Below are 14,404 nucleotides of genomic sequence, written 5' to 3'. Positions count from 1 at the left end.
GGCTCTGGGACCCCACCCACAGTCCCAAACCCCATTTCCCACTTCTGGGCACCCCTGGCCTTGGCATGGCTCCAGGTTCTGCTTCAACAGGGGCAGGCCTTATCTTCCTGGATGGCACCAGGGGGACGGGGAAAAAGGGAGGACTGCAAGTGACCCTGAGTGTCCTTGGACAGACTGCTCAGGTCAGAGGCTCTGGCTGGTCATCTGTAAACCAGATGTCATCCCTGCTTTTCTGAGGGTGGCTTTTTGTCCCCAACAAATTCTCCCTGAGCACATGCATGTGAACATTTGGGGTGTCACGAACAAAACAACCCTAGCACCTGCCCTCACAGAGTCAAGGACTCAGAAGGACCCTAGTTCAGAGCGCAGCATGAGATGGGGGAGGACAGGCAGAGGGCAGAGGGAGGAGCCCACGCAGAGCTGAGCTGATTGGCCCCAACCGGGGACCGGGCAACCGCTGTGTGACGGTGGGCAGGTCACCCACCTCTCTGAGCTCTAGTCTCCCCGTGTGCACTGCAAGGATAAGTGATTCCTGCCCTGGATGCCAGATGACATGACAGATGGCCTTGTGGAAGCATCCAGAGCTCTAACGAGGCAGGGTGCCGGGATCCTGCAGGGAAGGTGACCTCGGGGAGGCAGCCCTCCTCACCCCAGTCTCCTCGCGGCAGGAGGAGCTGGGCCCAAAGTCACACTGAGGGCAGGAGGCTGGGGCTCCAGTCCTCCCTGTCCGCCCCCAGGCAGAGGCTGTCTCCGGCGGCCCAGGGCTGTGCCGTGTCAGGTTATATTTAGCCTGGTGGCGGCGACAGGAAGATGCAGCAGGAGCTGCTCCTGGCCGGGGGCCACCGTGTCGCTAATACCACTCTCATGGGCAGCCGGGGGCCTAGGGAAGGCCAGGGACATTGCACGCCTGGGGGACAGAGCAGGGAAGCCTGAGAGGCCAGCCAGTGTGTGTGTGTGTGTGTGTGTGTGTGTGTGTGTGCGACACAGAGACAGAGAGGCCTCTGCCCCTGACTCCAGGAGCTGAGCAAAGCACAATGCCCACCACAGGACAAGGGTTGGGGAGCCACGATACAAGCTCCCCTCCCCCAGCCCTTACAGCCTGACATCTTCCCCGGGGGATTCATAGGGTCATAGAGAGGGCCTCAGGGGCCTCTGTGCAGTGGTCCTAACCGCTACCCCCCCGCCCCTGCAAACCCACAGCCTGTGGCCTGCCTGTGCCACCTTTCCCCAGGGACACTGCAACGCCTCGAGAGAAGAAAAGTCCTTTCTAGACAAGTTCCAGGTCCCAGCCCCATCGACCTCCTGGGACACAGCCACAGGTCTATAAGCTGGGAGCCATGACCTCTGAGGCCTTGGGAAGGTGAAACTAGGCCACGTTCACATGCAGAAGGCTGCTCAACGGCTCCGTTCTCCAGCACTCTTTCTCCTCCTCAAGCCCTACCTTCCCCCTCCTACTTCCTGGAGTCTGCCCCTCCACCCCCACCCCGCCAGAATCCTCCAGAAATCCCCCTGATCCCAGCCAACTCAGACCTTTCAGCTCGCCCTCCCTCCCACCCCTGCTGGGGCCCATGCGCTGCCTGAGCCCCTTCGGTGCATCCCAGCTTCACCCAGTGCTCCCACTCTGCACCCCAGCTTCACCCGGCGCTCCCACTCCCCAGAGCCCGGGCCCTCCTCCCTCCAGCTCCATCCTGCTAGGACCCACAGGGCTCCCATCTACAAAGACATTACTGACTGCTCCATGTGGCCCCCGTGATGTTTCTCTTTGAGAATTTCTAAAACTTTATCCCTAATTTCGGAGATAATTGTATACTGGCTTCTGGGGTGAGCTTCCTTCTTCCTCCCCAGCATCCCCACCCAAGACAGAGCCCTGAGGCCAGAGCCGGGCTGGCTTCACAGGAGGTGCGGAGTGAGCAGGTGTGCAAGGACTGGTCCTCAGGGCAGTGACTTGCCCGTAGGTGGGTGTGGGCAGGGCGATCTCCCCACCCTGCAAGCTCCCTTTCTGATCCAGGGAGACTAACTGGCCTTTCACAATGGAATTTACCCATTTCAAACCCATCCTGAGTCTAGACAGTGGCTGGAACCAATCAAGACAATCAAGGTGTCTTTTGTGGAAGTGCTATTAAAACTTACCAACAGAATGCAGGGGCTGCATCTGAGCCTGGGGGGGCTCAGTCAGTTAAGTCTCTGCCTTCAGCTTGGGTCATGATCTCAGGGTCCTGAGATCGAGCCCCATGTCGGGCTCCCTGCTCAGCAGGGAGTCTGCTTTTCCCTCTCCCTCTGTCCCTCTCCCCTGCTCATGTTTTCTTCTAGTTCTCTCTCTCAAAAAAATAAATAAAATCTTAAAAAAAAAAAAAGAAAGAAAGAAAGAAAAGAAAAAAGAATGGAACATGAAGGCTGGTGGTCCAGGAACCAGGACAGGGGACCAAAGCAGGAGCCTCAAATGCATGGTGCTTCTGAACCTCAGACCCTTCCCGGCACTCTTCACTGTGACTCCCACACTGCCTGCCACGGGGCAGCAAGGGCACACGGCCGAGGTCCAACAGGAAACAACCTGAGGTTCCTGCTCACCTCCAGGGCTCTGCAAGGCTCCAGAACTCTGCACCCACCTTGGCTCTCAGCGTACCCCAGAGACCCAGGGGATGCCTTGAGCACACCCACCCCAACTCCGGCTCTCCCATCCGTCCCTCGGTCAATCACGGGGAGAGCTGTAATCCCTCCAGGACTCGCCCAGCTCCCAGGACGCTGGGACGTTCCAAAGAACAACTCCAAGAGCACGTGGAACGTTCCACCAGCAAAACATGTGGCAATGACCCAAACATAGACAGAGAAAACCGGCATTATCCGCAAACGATAGGATCATCTCCCCAGAGAACCAACAAAATCAACAGATAAACAATTAGAACAAATAAGGGAGCTCAGTGAGGCTGCCAGATGGAAGGTCAGCCACCAAAGGAACAGTATTTCCACCAGCACAGTGATGAGAACAGGTAGTCAACAATAAAGTCTCTCATAATAGCAACAAAAACCGTAAAGTAACTAGAATTGAGGAAGAAAACACAAAGTCTGCAGGCCGGGCCGGGGGGAGGGGGACGGACTTTAAACTAATAAAGGCACAGAAACTATCTGATAAATGGAGAAAGTCCAGGCTCTTGGACGGGACGAATATCGTATCGATGTCTGTTCTCCCCAAATTAATCTATAAAACTAATGTAATTCCAGTCAAGAGTCTAGTGGGGGTTTTCTTTCCCAGAACTCGAGATACTTTCTATAAAGCTCATAAGAAAGAAGAGAGGTCTGTAAACACCCAAGTCAATATTGAAGAAGAAGAAGAAGAAGAAGGGAAGATTTGGGAAGATTTGTCTTTCAGATTAAGACTACTAAATGCCACCGTTGTTCTCCTAGTGTGGTTTTGGTGCAAGAACAGACAAATAAATGTTTAGAACGGAACAGAGAGCTCAAAGACAGACCCATGGCTAGATGGGCAATTAGCTTACGATGAAGGTGGCCCCACGAACCACTGGAAAAGCACAGGCTGTTTACTAGGTGTGTTGGGAACATTGGCTCACTATGCGGAAAAAAATACAACTTGATCCGTACTGGACACCACAGAGGGAGGTTCAGGATGGACGAAAGCCAACCGAGAAAGGAAAAACAATTAAATTAATAGAAGAAAACGGACCCCTCTGCAACCTCAGGATGGTGAAGTTTGTCTTAAACAAAACTTCCAAAGCCCAAACAAACCTGAAGAATATTAACCTGTATCATTATGAAGTGTCTCTGTTGGGTAAGTTTAACAGATGAATGAATGGGAGAAGATACTTGCAACATCTCGAGTCAACAGGAATTACCATCTAGAATCCACGTGCTGAATATTTAACTAGAAGTATTTGTATTTCTAGAATACGGAAGCAACTCCTGCAAGTTGCCGAGAACAAAGGACGCCAGCTTCACTAGAAAAGCGAGCCAGGACACAAGTGAACCGCTCTCGGGAAAGTCAACAGGAAAGACGATCGAGCCAGCCTGAGATGCCGGACTCACACGGTATCAAAGAAATGCAAATTAAGGCAGCAAATTATCATTCTCACCTATTAGATTGGCAAAAATTAGAAAAGTGGATAACGCGGAGTGGGGCAGGGCTACGGGGCGGGGCTTAGTTGTATTAAGTGTCCACATACCACCGCCATCCAGCAATTCCACCCCTGGGGATGTGGCCCAGTGACGTCCTCCCGGGAGTCCAAAAGGAGCTGCGGCTGAGGATGTTCACCGCCACGTTATTTATGGAGGAAATCTGGAGATGGCTGCCCAGGAGAGCAGGCAGGTAAACTGAGGTCAGCACACGCCATCAGTATGACGCTGGGGGTGGGGGCGCCTGGGGGGCTCAGTCTCCTGAGCCTGCGACTTCAGCTCAGGTCGTGATCGCTGGGTCCTGGGATCGAGCCCCGTGTGGGCTCCCTGCTCAGTGGGGAGTCTGCTTCTCCCTCTCCCGCCGCCCCTCCCCCAGCTCGTGCTCTCCCTCAAATAAATAAAATCTTAAAAGAAAAAAAAAAGACTATGAAGTTACAGACTAGATGTGGAGTAACAACTGGATGGACTTACAGGCATACCCCGTGGAAGGAAAGTGAGCACCAGAATATAATACAGCACGTCTCCTTTACACAAGTTAAACCTATATGCATCCAGACAAAATACACATTTCCCGAGAATGCGTGCAAACAACACATTCCCAGCAAGCACATGTGAATGGTTGCCTAAGGGAAGGGTAATGGGACCCGTGAGTGAGACAAGAAGAAAAGTGAAATGAAAGAGAAAGAGGAACGGAACACAAATGCGGCTTCAGTGATTTGCAGGAGAGACAGTAGCCGGGGCCAGCAGAAGCCTGGAGAAGGACGGGGAGGGCCAAGCAGGTGCAAGCCAGGCACTGTTCCAAGACTCTGACTCCCCGCAGAGGGCTTCTGCAGTGTGGCACACCGTCAACCGCATCCGTTCCATTCGTTCCTTCCTTCCTTCCTTCAGCAAGTATGTACGGAGTTCCGGCGAGCGCGAGACAGGGATATCACAGAGAACAAAACAGGACTGCTCTCTGTCCTCAAGGAGCTGGTAATCTGGCAGAGGGAAGCCAGACAGGCCCACCTCACCCAGAACTTGAGCGAGGGAGAATAGGGCCAAGAAGACACTTCCCGGCCCTCAGGGCACTTCTAGTCCCACAAGCACGTGACCTGAAGGGCGAAGGGACCCATTTGAGGCCAACCACAGTTCACCAGCAGGGAGATCTGCATGGGCCCCTAGACCAAGGACAGGAGGGGACCTGGAGGGACAGCAGCTCATCCAGAGGCTCTAACAGTCTTATCACCTGTCCTAGGTGTCCCACCTTCGGGCCCTCCTGCCCAGGTCAGGAAGGGACATTTCTCTTAAAGCCCCTCACATGAAAGAGCTGATTTCCACATTCCTCCCTGCATACAGGGGAGGGTGAAGAGAGGGAACACGTCTTTCAAAAACAAGGCTCATGGGGCGCCTGGGTGGCTCAGTGGGTTAAAGCCTTTGCTTTCGGCTCAGGTTATGGTCTCGGGGTCCTGGGATCGAGCCCCGCATCGGGTTCTCTCCTCAGCGGAGAGCCTGCATCCCCCCCTCTCTCTCTGCCTGCCTCTCTGCCTACTTGTGATCTCCGTCTGTCAAATACATAAATAAAATACTTTAAAAAGCCACAAGGCTCATTCTCCACCCAAACCAAAGGTTCCCCTGATGGAGGCATTCGGGGCAGCGTCAGAGGAGATGTAAAGGGCTTTCTTGGAACCTCTCAAGTCACACCACCCTGGAAGCCACTTCAGGGCAGCAAAGAGGCTGAGTCTCACCCCATCTCACGCCCCCATGCTGGCCCTCCCGATGCCCACAGCCCCCCTCCCCAGAGCCCAAGGCCACCGTCAAACTTTGCTCTCACTGCAGAGGACGACGTTCTGCACAAATATTTACACAGCTCCTCTCCGGGGGCGACGGCAGACACAACATGGAGGAGCCGCCCTCCCGACACTCTCCAGACCCCAGAGCGGGCTCGAAGTGGTGGACACCCTCAGTCCTGGCAGACCGACTCACTCCTGCACTGGGGCTGGGCCAGGAAGCTCCCAAGCAGGCCAGGGCACCCTAGTCCAGCACAGGAATGACACTTCCCTGGGGCCCTTGGAGAGAAAGTGCTGGCTGGGGACAACAGGGCCCCTCAGGCCCCTGCGCCAGGTGTGCCTGGCTCCTAGCGACCATGCAGGGACAGGGGGAGGGGCAGGGGCTCTCACTGGCGCCATATCCAAGCCGTTCAGGCCTTGAATGGAAGGCCCAAAGGAGCCCTCCTGAGGCTTCCACTCCGCCCCCCCCAGAAGGGTGCTACCTATGTCTACCCTCATTACCCCGGGGATCACTCTGGTCTACCCCATCGCAGGGACACAGGACACACCTAGGGACCTCCCTCCATCTGATCTGCCTAGGTACCCAATCTATGCAATTCCTTCACGGGCAACCAGAGTGACGGGGGTCTGGGAGCCTGAGGATCACGACCTGGCGGGGCCGGGGGTGGGAGGGGCTGTCTGAGCTTGGGGAGGGGTTGGCTGCCATGGAGTAGGGTGGAGTGTGGGAGTATCACAGTGAGGGTCTGATGTCAGGGGACAGGGAGGAAATGGGGAAATGGTCTGGGGTATATGGAGGATCGCTGGTGCCAGAAGCATCCGCCCAAGCACCGGGGAAGCTGAGGTCTGAGTCTGGGGACCACAGACCGGTGAGTCTGGGGCCACCGCAGGGGCTCTGGCTCCCTAGGGGCACCAGGGACCCCGGAGAGTAGGCTGGCCCCTGGTCTCCACCCCTCCCCCAGCCCACAGCTCAGTTGTTGCAGTGGGGGCCCTCTGACCCTGTTACCATGGCAACCGGCCTGCAGCTGGAGTGGAGAAGCAACAGACTCTTCTCTAGAGACACCCCCATCCCCACCCACGCACAGGCTCCTGGGGACACGGGGACAAGGAGACCAGGCCAGAACAGGCAGAGAGAATGAGAGAGAGAGATTTCCAGTTACAGTCTGGGGGGGCAGAGGAAGAGAGGCAAGAAGGAAGGCTCAGGGGTGCCGAAGGGAGGGAAGAGAGACAGGTGCAAGGGGAAGGAGATAAAAGACCACGGGGGCAGGAGTCGGGGAGGCCAAGGGACTTGGTCTCTGGGGCTGGACTCTGCGGGAGGCGGGGCGGAGAGGAGAACAAAGAGCAGCGAGAGAACAAAAGGGACCCGAGTAGGGCACTTCCCTGAGGCCCCGCAGATGAGGGAGCAAGGGAAGAGGAGCTGGGCTCCAAGGGACCCACTGCCCCCTCTCGGGCCATGTAGGGACACAGGTGTGCGGCAGCAGCACCTGCTGCCAGGACCCGGCCCCAGGGCCCCATGGGGGTACGACCGCCTGCCAGCCCTGTCCCCAGTTCCACCTTACCACGGGCCAGATCTGAGGGCCAGATCTGACGTTAAGGGGCACAGACACAGGGTCCGGGAGTCTCTCCCTCTGGCTCACACCCGCCCTCCACCCCTAGTCCGGCCTCCCCACCCCCCAGCAGTCCCAGCACCTAAATAATGGGGCTGTCTGGCTCCGGGCCCTGACACTGCACAGAGCTAGACCAGAGGCACCGACACGGCACAGCTGGCCACAGTGACGCCTGCCAGCAAGAGGCCTCGCCTCCTTCGCAGCCACCCACCTCCCTGGGGCAGAAGCCCAGGAACCCTCTCTCCTGTGGCTGGCCCAGGCAGAGACCAGAAAAAGGCCTGGATGGAAACAAGGGCCGCTCGGGCATCCCTGGCCTCTGCCTCCCTACCCGGCCCACGCACAAAGGTGTGAGCCCCCACGTACGGGCAAACATAGCACAGGCGGGGGGAGGGGGCCAGGGATTCACCCAAGGGACTAAGCATTTTGAGGCAGAGGGACGGGAGGCAGAGGGAGCCTGCCTCCCAGACCTCAAGTACCAGGACAAATGGGGGTCAAAGCCAGCCTGTGGCCCAACAGGAGAAACTAGGTGAGAGCAGACAAGAGGGCAGGCAGAGATGACTTTCTCGGTGGCAGCCCCATTTGGAGAAGTAACTGGAAGAGGGAAACAATCTGAGCTTGGGCCGGGGGCCTGGATTCTAGTCCTACTTTGTCCATTGATTAACTGGTAACTGGACCTCTGCTTCTCAGCTTCTCCGTGTGTAACGCAAGTGGGCTGGATTAAGTGATCCTCGAGGTCACCAAGATCCCATGTTAGCATCTCTGCAGAAGGGGTCCCATGGGTATCCTCGCCCAAAAGCACCTCCCTGGGGCAAGAAGGAGGGCTCCCCAAACACTACGGGGGAAGACAGAAGCACCCAGGTCCCTGTTGCCAAGGGGCTGGGCAGGCACACTATCCTAAAAGTAGAAACAGGCTCAAGGCAGTAACCAAGTTCCCATATCACACACTTTCCGGTGTTAGACCTGAACCCCGGACTTTGGCATCTTTTCATTATACCGATGGTTTGTGAACTTCCAAAATAAAATTGTACATAAAGTAACGTACAGTATATAATCTACCTGTAACTACTTGGGGTCATTTCTCATAGGCGACAGCAGAGTGAAAACGGGAAGGGCTCGGCTCGGGACACACGTGAAATAGCTCTCCACTTTCTTTCTAGCTGTGTGACTTTGGGGAAGTTTCTTAATTTCCCCGAAGCTCAGTTTCCTCATCCATAAAATGGAGATAAAAATAGTACGTCCCAGAGTTGTGAAGATTCCACGAGATAATGTGAGTGAAACATTTAGCGGGGCATCCAGTACTGGGAGCCGCCCACCCCTGCTAGCTAGCACTCCACGGCCCGGCAGATATAAAAACAGATCTGCTCTGATAATGGTTCTGGGGAGACTGTAGTGAAAACAAAACAAAACAAAACAAAACAAAAAACACAGACGGAAGGCCTTGCCCTCGGAGTTTGCGTGTAGTCTCCCGGGCTTCTGCCTCCCAGCCAGAACCCCGCTTTTCTATAAGCAAACTCTCTTTCACAGGGCCCCAGGGACACTGCCTCCTCTGATACTGTCCAGGAAAGTCGCAGGCCGCGTAGGCCTGCGGGAACAGGGCCGTGGAGGCAGGCAAGCCTTTGCAGGGCAGCGCAAGGCGACTCTGAGCACATATTTCCGGGACAGGTGCACACGGACAACTGGCTCACTTTGTCGGCCAAGGCAGAGAGGGCCGTTTTGTCCGCCAAGGCAGAGAGTGCCGTGTGCAGCAGGTACGCTCCCTTCCCACCGTAACCTCACCTGGCTAGTCCACTGCTCCATCTAAAAGACCCTGGGGCTGCACCTGGCTCACAGGAGTTCAGTAAGTGCTCATCAGTTACACACAGTGAGTAGCAGTCTGGGTGCCCAGGACCAGTCCAGTGGCACTTCAGGCGCCACCTCCCCAGCGCTCGGATACCTGCCAGACTTCCAAAGCCTTTTCACTGCCCTCCTCGAGCAGAGCGCACCCCACCCAGGGCAGGCACAGCGCGGGGAGCAGCCCCGCCCGGGACGCTGTTTATCCACTGTCCGGAAGCCCCGAGCAGCTGGGCTGGGTGGCGGCGGCTGAGCGGAGACACCTGGTGCAGGGAGGGGGGGTGGGTGGGCGCTCATTAGATGAGACAAAGGGAACTGAGGTTGTGGGGAGAGGCACACACCTCTCGCCAGGCGCTGTTTAAGCAAAGAGGGGGGCAGGAGAAGGGAAGCCGAGAGCCAGCCAGGTGTCCTGCAATCCCTCCCCCAGCCTCGCCCTCCGTGACATGTCCCAGACCAATCACCTGGGAGGAGCTGCCCTAGAGTAGCTGGAGGCCTGTGGCCAGCCGGAGGTGGGCGCCCAGCTGCCAACCTGACCTTCTAAGCCTGACTCCGTCCACACACCTGCCATCCCGGCCCCGTCAAACTCCAGCCCACCTACCTCAACCTGCCCACGTTTGTCTCGGGAGGGAGAAACCCAAGGCGCCAGACCCACAGCCAAACAGACCCCTGGCCACCCCGAAAATTATCCCGCCAGAGTGCTTGAGGGGAGGAGACCAACGCCGTCCTGCAACCCCAATGCCCAGCTCGCGCCTGCCACCTGACCCACAGCAGTGGCCTCCGATGGGGTCACGTCCCCAGGGGACTCGCCTTGCCTCCCCCTCTAGCCTCCCGAATCCCGCTGTCCTCTCCCCCGCCCCCCACAGCCCCGCCCCCGTCCCTCGCAGCCCCGCCCCCGTCCCTCGCGGCCCCGCCCCCGTCCCTCGCAGCCCCGCCCCTTGTCGCGGCCCCGCCCCCGCCTACCATCCTTCCGGTAGAAGGCGATCTCCACTTTGCGCTCCTCCGCGCCCAGCAGGGCCTGCGCGATCTGCGCGGCCGCGCGGCGCTGCGTGCGCGGCCCGTGCAGGAAGTCGCAGGTGCAGGGCCGCTGCATCACCTCGGCCCGCGAGTAGCCGCACAGCTCGCAGAAGCCGTCGTTGCAGTAGATGACGGCGCAGTTCTCCACCCGAGCGTTGGCGATGATGAACTTGCGGCCTGGGGGGCGGGGATGAGCAGGCACGTGAGCAGGGACCCCTGCTTCGGGGGCTCCCAGCCCTTTCCCCGCATTCTCTTGTCACACACAGCCACCCTCCCGGGGACTCCCCGCCCCAGAGAGCACAGCGAGGACGGGGGTCCCCAGCAGGGGGCGAACGCAGCTGTGCCCCCGACACAGGTGCCTCGGCCGACCCAGCCAGGCGACTTGCCCCCTCCCCCGCCCGGCCCGCGGGCTGGCTGTGTGGCTTCCCCCCGGCAGCCTGCCAGCGGCCCCCCGCCCCCTCCGCGCTCCGGGCCGAGGCCAGCCTGGGCGGGTGTCAGCAACGCGTGTGTCAGCAGCCGCGGCGGACGGATAAACACTGGGCCTGGAGAGGGAGGCTGAGAGGGGCCAGAGATGGCGGCCAGCCTTCCCTTTGCATCAGGTCCTCCGGCTTCTCTTCCTGACCCCTGCTCTCTCGACACGGGGGGGGGGGGGGGGGGGGCTCACTGAGCACTCCTTACCCCGAGGGATCCTTAGGAAATCACTCCCCCGAATATCTGCGGACCCGGCAGGTCAGTACTTCCCCGGACTTCCACGCCCCTCCAAGGGCAGTCAGGGGCTGGAGAGTGGGCTCTCCAAAGGGGACGAGTGACGTACCACGTGAGCACCTGCGATGCTTTTTCTCATTTAATACTCCGACGACCCCGTAAGGTACTCATCATTATCTTTGTTTCTTATAGGAAGAAACTGAGGCTCGAAAGAAGTTCAGAGCCATGCCCACATCCTGCAGCTTGTAAAGGAGCCAGCTTTTGAAGCTAGGTCTGGCAGGAGAAGAAATACACTGAGTGTCACAGGCAGAAACCCAAGGTCATAGGGAGCAAGGAAGGGGACCCGCAGCTCCAATCCCTGGAAATACAGGAACCAGGGATGGGCCTGAGACAGTGGTCCACTTGTAAGAAGACAGATCCAGGAAAGGGAACTGCCTGGCAGGAAGTGAGGCGCCATCAAGGAGAGGTGCCCCATAGACCCATTTCAGCTAGACGTGGCTCCCCCAACACCTGCCCCAAGACCCAGGCTGGCAGGTGAGCCACAGACAGGCAGCAGACCCAGCTGGTGCCAGGGAAGATGATCTGGGATAAGAGCTTTTTATAAACACAGAAGTTTCCGGCCACTTTGGCCTTTAATGCTGGGGCTTTGGGTGGCAGCTGGAACTCTGCCCTCTCCCCTTCCAGGGGACACAGCCCTCCGCTGCAGCCCTGGGCAATCCCATGGGCAAGGGTTGCAGCTACAGCAGCAACCCTTGTCCCCCCATCAACCCGGGGAGGCTGCTTTCCTAAGCCCTCCCTTACCCTGGCTCCAGGAAGTTACTTTTTGAAGTTGAGTCATCTTTAGGTCAGTTCACCAGGCCCCCAAAACTCCCAGGCAGCCAACGACCTCAGGAGTCAGGGTTCCCTGTCCCATGGAAAGACCCCTGACTTGGCCTCCAACTCCCCCTGAGCCCAAGGCAGTTCAGACTACCAGCCACACACATCAGCTTTGGAGAAGAGAAACCAGCTCCCAGGCCCAGAGAGAGAAGAGCGAGTTTCTTCGAAGGCAGGCCCTACCCCCACCCCTTCCCGGAGCTCCTGGAATACCACTAGAGAAGGGCCCCGAATGGCTCCTTCGGCCACCCCCTCCTTTCCAGATGTGGAAACTGAGATTCTGACAAGCAAGAGAGTCACTCAAGGTCACATGGCAGCCAGTGGCAGAGGTGGGGCCAGAAGCCGAGCCCCCAGATCCTAGCCCAGATTCTTTCTAGACCTAGCTCCCCGGCCTTCTGGAGCTGGTGAGCAGGAAAGACCCCACTTGTGGCCCTCCACCACGGTCAGTCTCCTCCTCCCCCTCAGGATCACCTTGTTCCTCTGGTTCAGACAATGCTGCCCATCGAACTGATCCCTCCCTCCCCCCACCACAGTTACAAGCACACGCTGTGCTGTGCTCACAGGGTCATGGGCAAGGAATGTCACCTGCTCCCTGCTCCCAGGGCCCTTGGCAGTCACACCCACCACGGCACATGCAGCCTTGGAGACAGACACACGCCAGAACATTCACCTAGCCTGGGACACTTCTGGAAGCCTCCCCTACTGGGCCAGCCTTAGGGGTGCTGTGGCCCCCATAAAGGGCTCAGGACAGGAAAATCAGCAATATGGGGGCACTGCCTTGGGCTTGTTCGATCCTTGAAGCCCCGCTTCGGGCCATGACACTCTCTCACCTGGGAGTCCACAGTTTGTAGCTCTGTCGAAGATTCCTCCCCACTGCCCATGCAGGACCGAACTCACGGGCCCCACACACACATACACACACACACATCCCAAGAGGAGGTTAGGCGCTCACTCTAAGTTCTTGGCTCTCAGCCTCTCAAAAACACAGACAAGACGGCTCAGGCACAGTACTTAGTGTCTCGCGGTTCGGACCCTCTACCTTCTCCTGTCCCTGCCCCCACGCAGCCCCATCCACAGCCAGGCACTGGGAGTTATAGGGACACCTGCACACTTGAGATGTCACACATACTCCCGGACCCCGAACGCCTGAGCTGAACCTCCCGCCCTGCAGCCCAATAGTCCCCTTGGCCCCAAACCCACGGCCCCCGGCACCAAGCCTTGCCCTCACGACCCCTGGCCCGCGGCTTGAGGCCAACAGCCCCCACTGACTCGCACTAGCCCGATGCACACGGCCTCGGGCACGCCCCTCCATTCACACTCGGGAGAGCTCGGCCCGCCCCCAGCGCCCCCTCCCCGCCGGCCCCCTCCCCCACTCACTCTGGCCCTCAAACTTGCGGATGATGGTGTCCAGGAAGGTGTTCTGCGGCGCGACATGGCCCCTCCGCACCGGCATCCTGAGCCCATGGGCGGGCCGGGCGGGCCCCCACCCACCCCGGCCCGGCCCGGCCCAACACAGGCTTCGGGTGGCCCGGCCCGGCCGTGATCCCCGCACCCCGCGGCCAAGCAGAGCACGGGCGGGGCCGGGACTGGGTTGCGGGCGCGGGGTCCCCGCTCGGCTCCCGGCTCCTGACCGCGGGCCGGGCCTGGAGCCGCCTGAGCTCGGGCCGCCCGGCCGCCCGCACACCTGTCTGCCGGCCCCCGCCGAGCCACCGGCCCCGCTCCGCCGCGTCCCCGCGCTGCGCTCCGCCCGCCCGAGCGCCGGGCTCCCGGGTCCCGCCCGCCGCGCCGACAGCCGCTCCGGCGCCCGAGGCTCCGGCTGCGCCTGCGGCTCGGCCCGGCGGCGGAAGGGTTAACGCGGCGCGCGCCCCTCGGGCTCCGGCCCCCGCCTCCCGGCCCCCTCCCTCCCGCCGCGCGCCCGCAGCACCGCCCTCTCCCCCCCCAACACTCCGCGCTCCCGCCCTTCCCATTGGCTGAGCTGCGCCAAGGGCTCCCCCACCCCAGCCCCTCGCTCAGCCCGGGAGCCCCCGGGACTCGCGCGCTCCACAGAGGGGGAAGGGGGCCCCTAGGTAGGGGAACCGTGAGGATAGGTGCGAGGACTGGCCTTGAGACGGCCAGGGAGTGGACTGGGGGTTCCACCCCCACCCCCGACTGGAAGGGCTGAGGAACCTGACTTGGAGTGTGCTGGTCCCTTAATGCCCGGGGGCGCCCACCACGCCAAGCCCCTCTGGGTACACACAACATGCGATCAAAGTCTGATGTAGGTGACACGGGCCAGACCTGGGCCCTGGGAGGACAAGCCCAGGGTCAGGGAGACCCAGGAAATGCAAAGGGCAAGATAATCCCTAGGCCCCGGGTGGGGCGCGATTTGGAATAAGGACGGTGAGACCGGAGGGGCACGCACCTTGAGCAGGGGCGACCTCCCAACACACACACACACACACACACACACACGCACGCACGCACGCACGCACGCACAGCGCTCCCCGG

The 14,404-nt window shown here is 59.4% G+C and overlaps 1 protein-coding gene across 3 annotated transcripts in view; it reads right to left on the bottom strand.

Moving 5' to 3' along the window:
• Window positions 1-13,719, bottom strand: part of KCNH2 (potassium voltage-gated channel subfamily H member 2) — a 31,554-nt gene extending 17,835 nt beyond the window's left edge. Inside the window, exons 1-2 of one of the 3 annotated variants that reach the window (XR_006820560.1) lie at window positions 13,295-13,719; window positions 10,286-10,516 (exon numbers count right to left, since the gene is read on the bottom strand). Coding sequence is in view for 2 of the 3 variants with exons in the window: in XM_046021287.1 (XP_045877243.1) it covers window positions 10,286-10,516; window positions 13,295-13,370 (307 nt within the window). In the remaining variant the exon portion in view is untranslated. The remainder of the gene's footprint in view (window positions 1-10,285; window positions 10,517-13,294) is intronic. The other 2 variants (XM_046021287.1, XM_046021288.1) reach the window with 2 other exon arrangements.
• Between the last annotated feature and the right edge of the window lie 685 nt (window positions 13,720-14,404).

The sequence above is a fragment of the Meles meles genome, chromosome 10 (assembly GCF_922984935.1).
Source record: "Meles meles chromosome 10, mMelMel3.1 paternal haplotype, whole genome shotgun sequence".
Taxonomy (NCBI): domain Eukaryota; kingdom Metazoa; phylum Chordata; class Mammalia; order Carnivora; family Mustelidae; genus Meles; species Meles meles.
The sequence above is the reverse complement of the archived record's forward strand: the minus strand, read 5'-3'. Positions and strand labels throughout refer to the sequence as shown.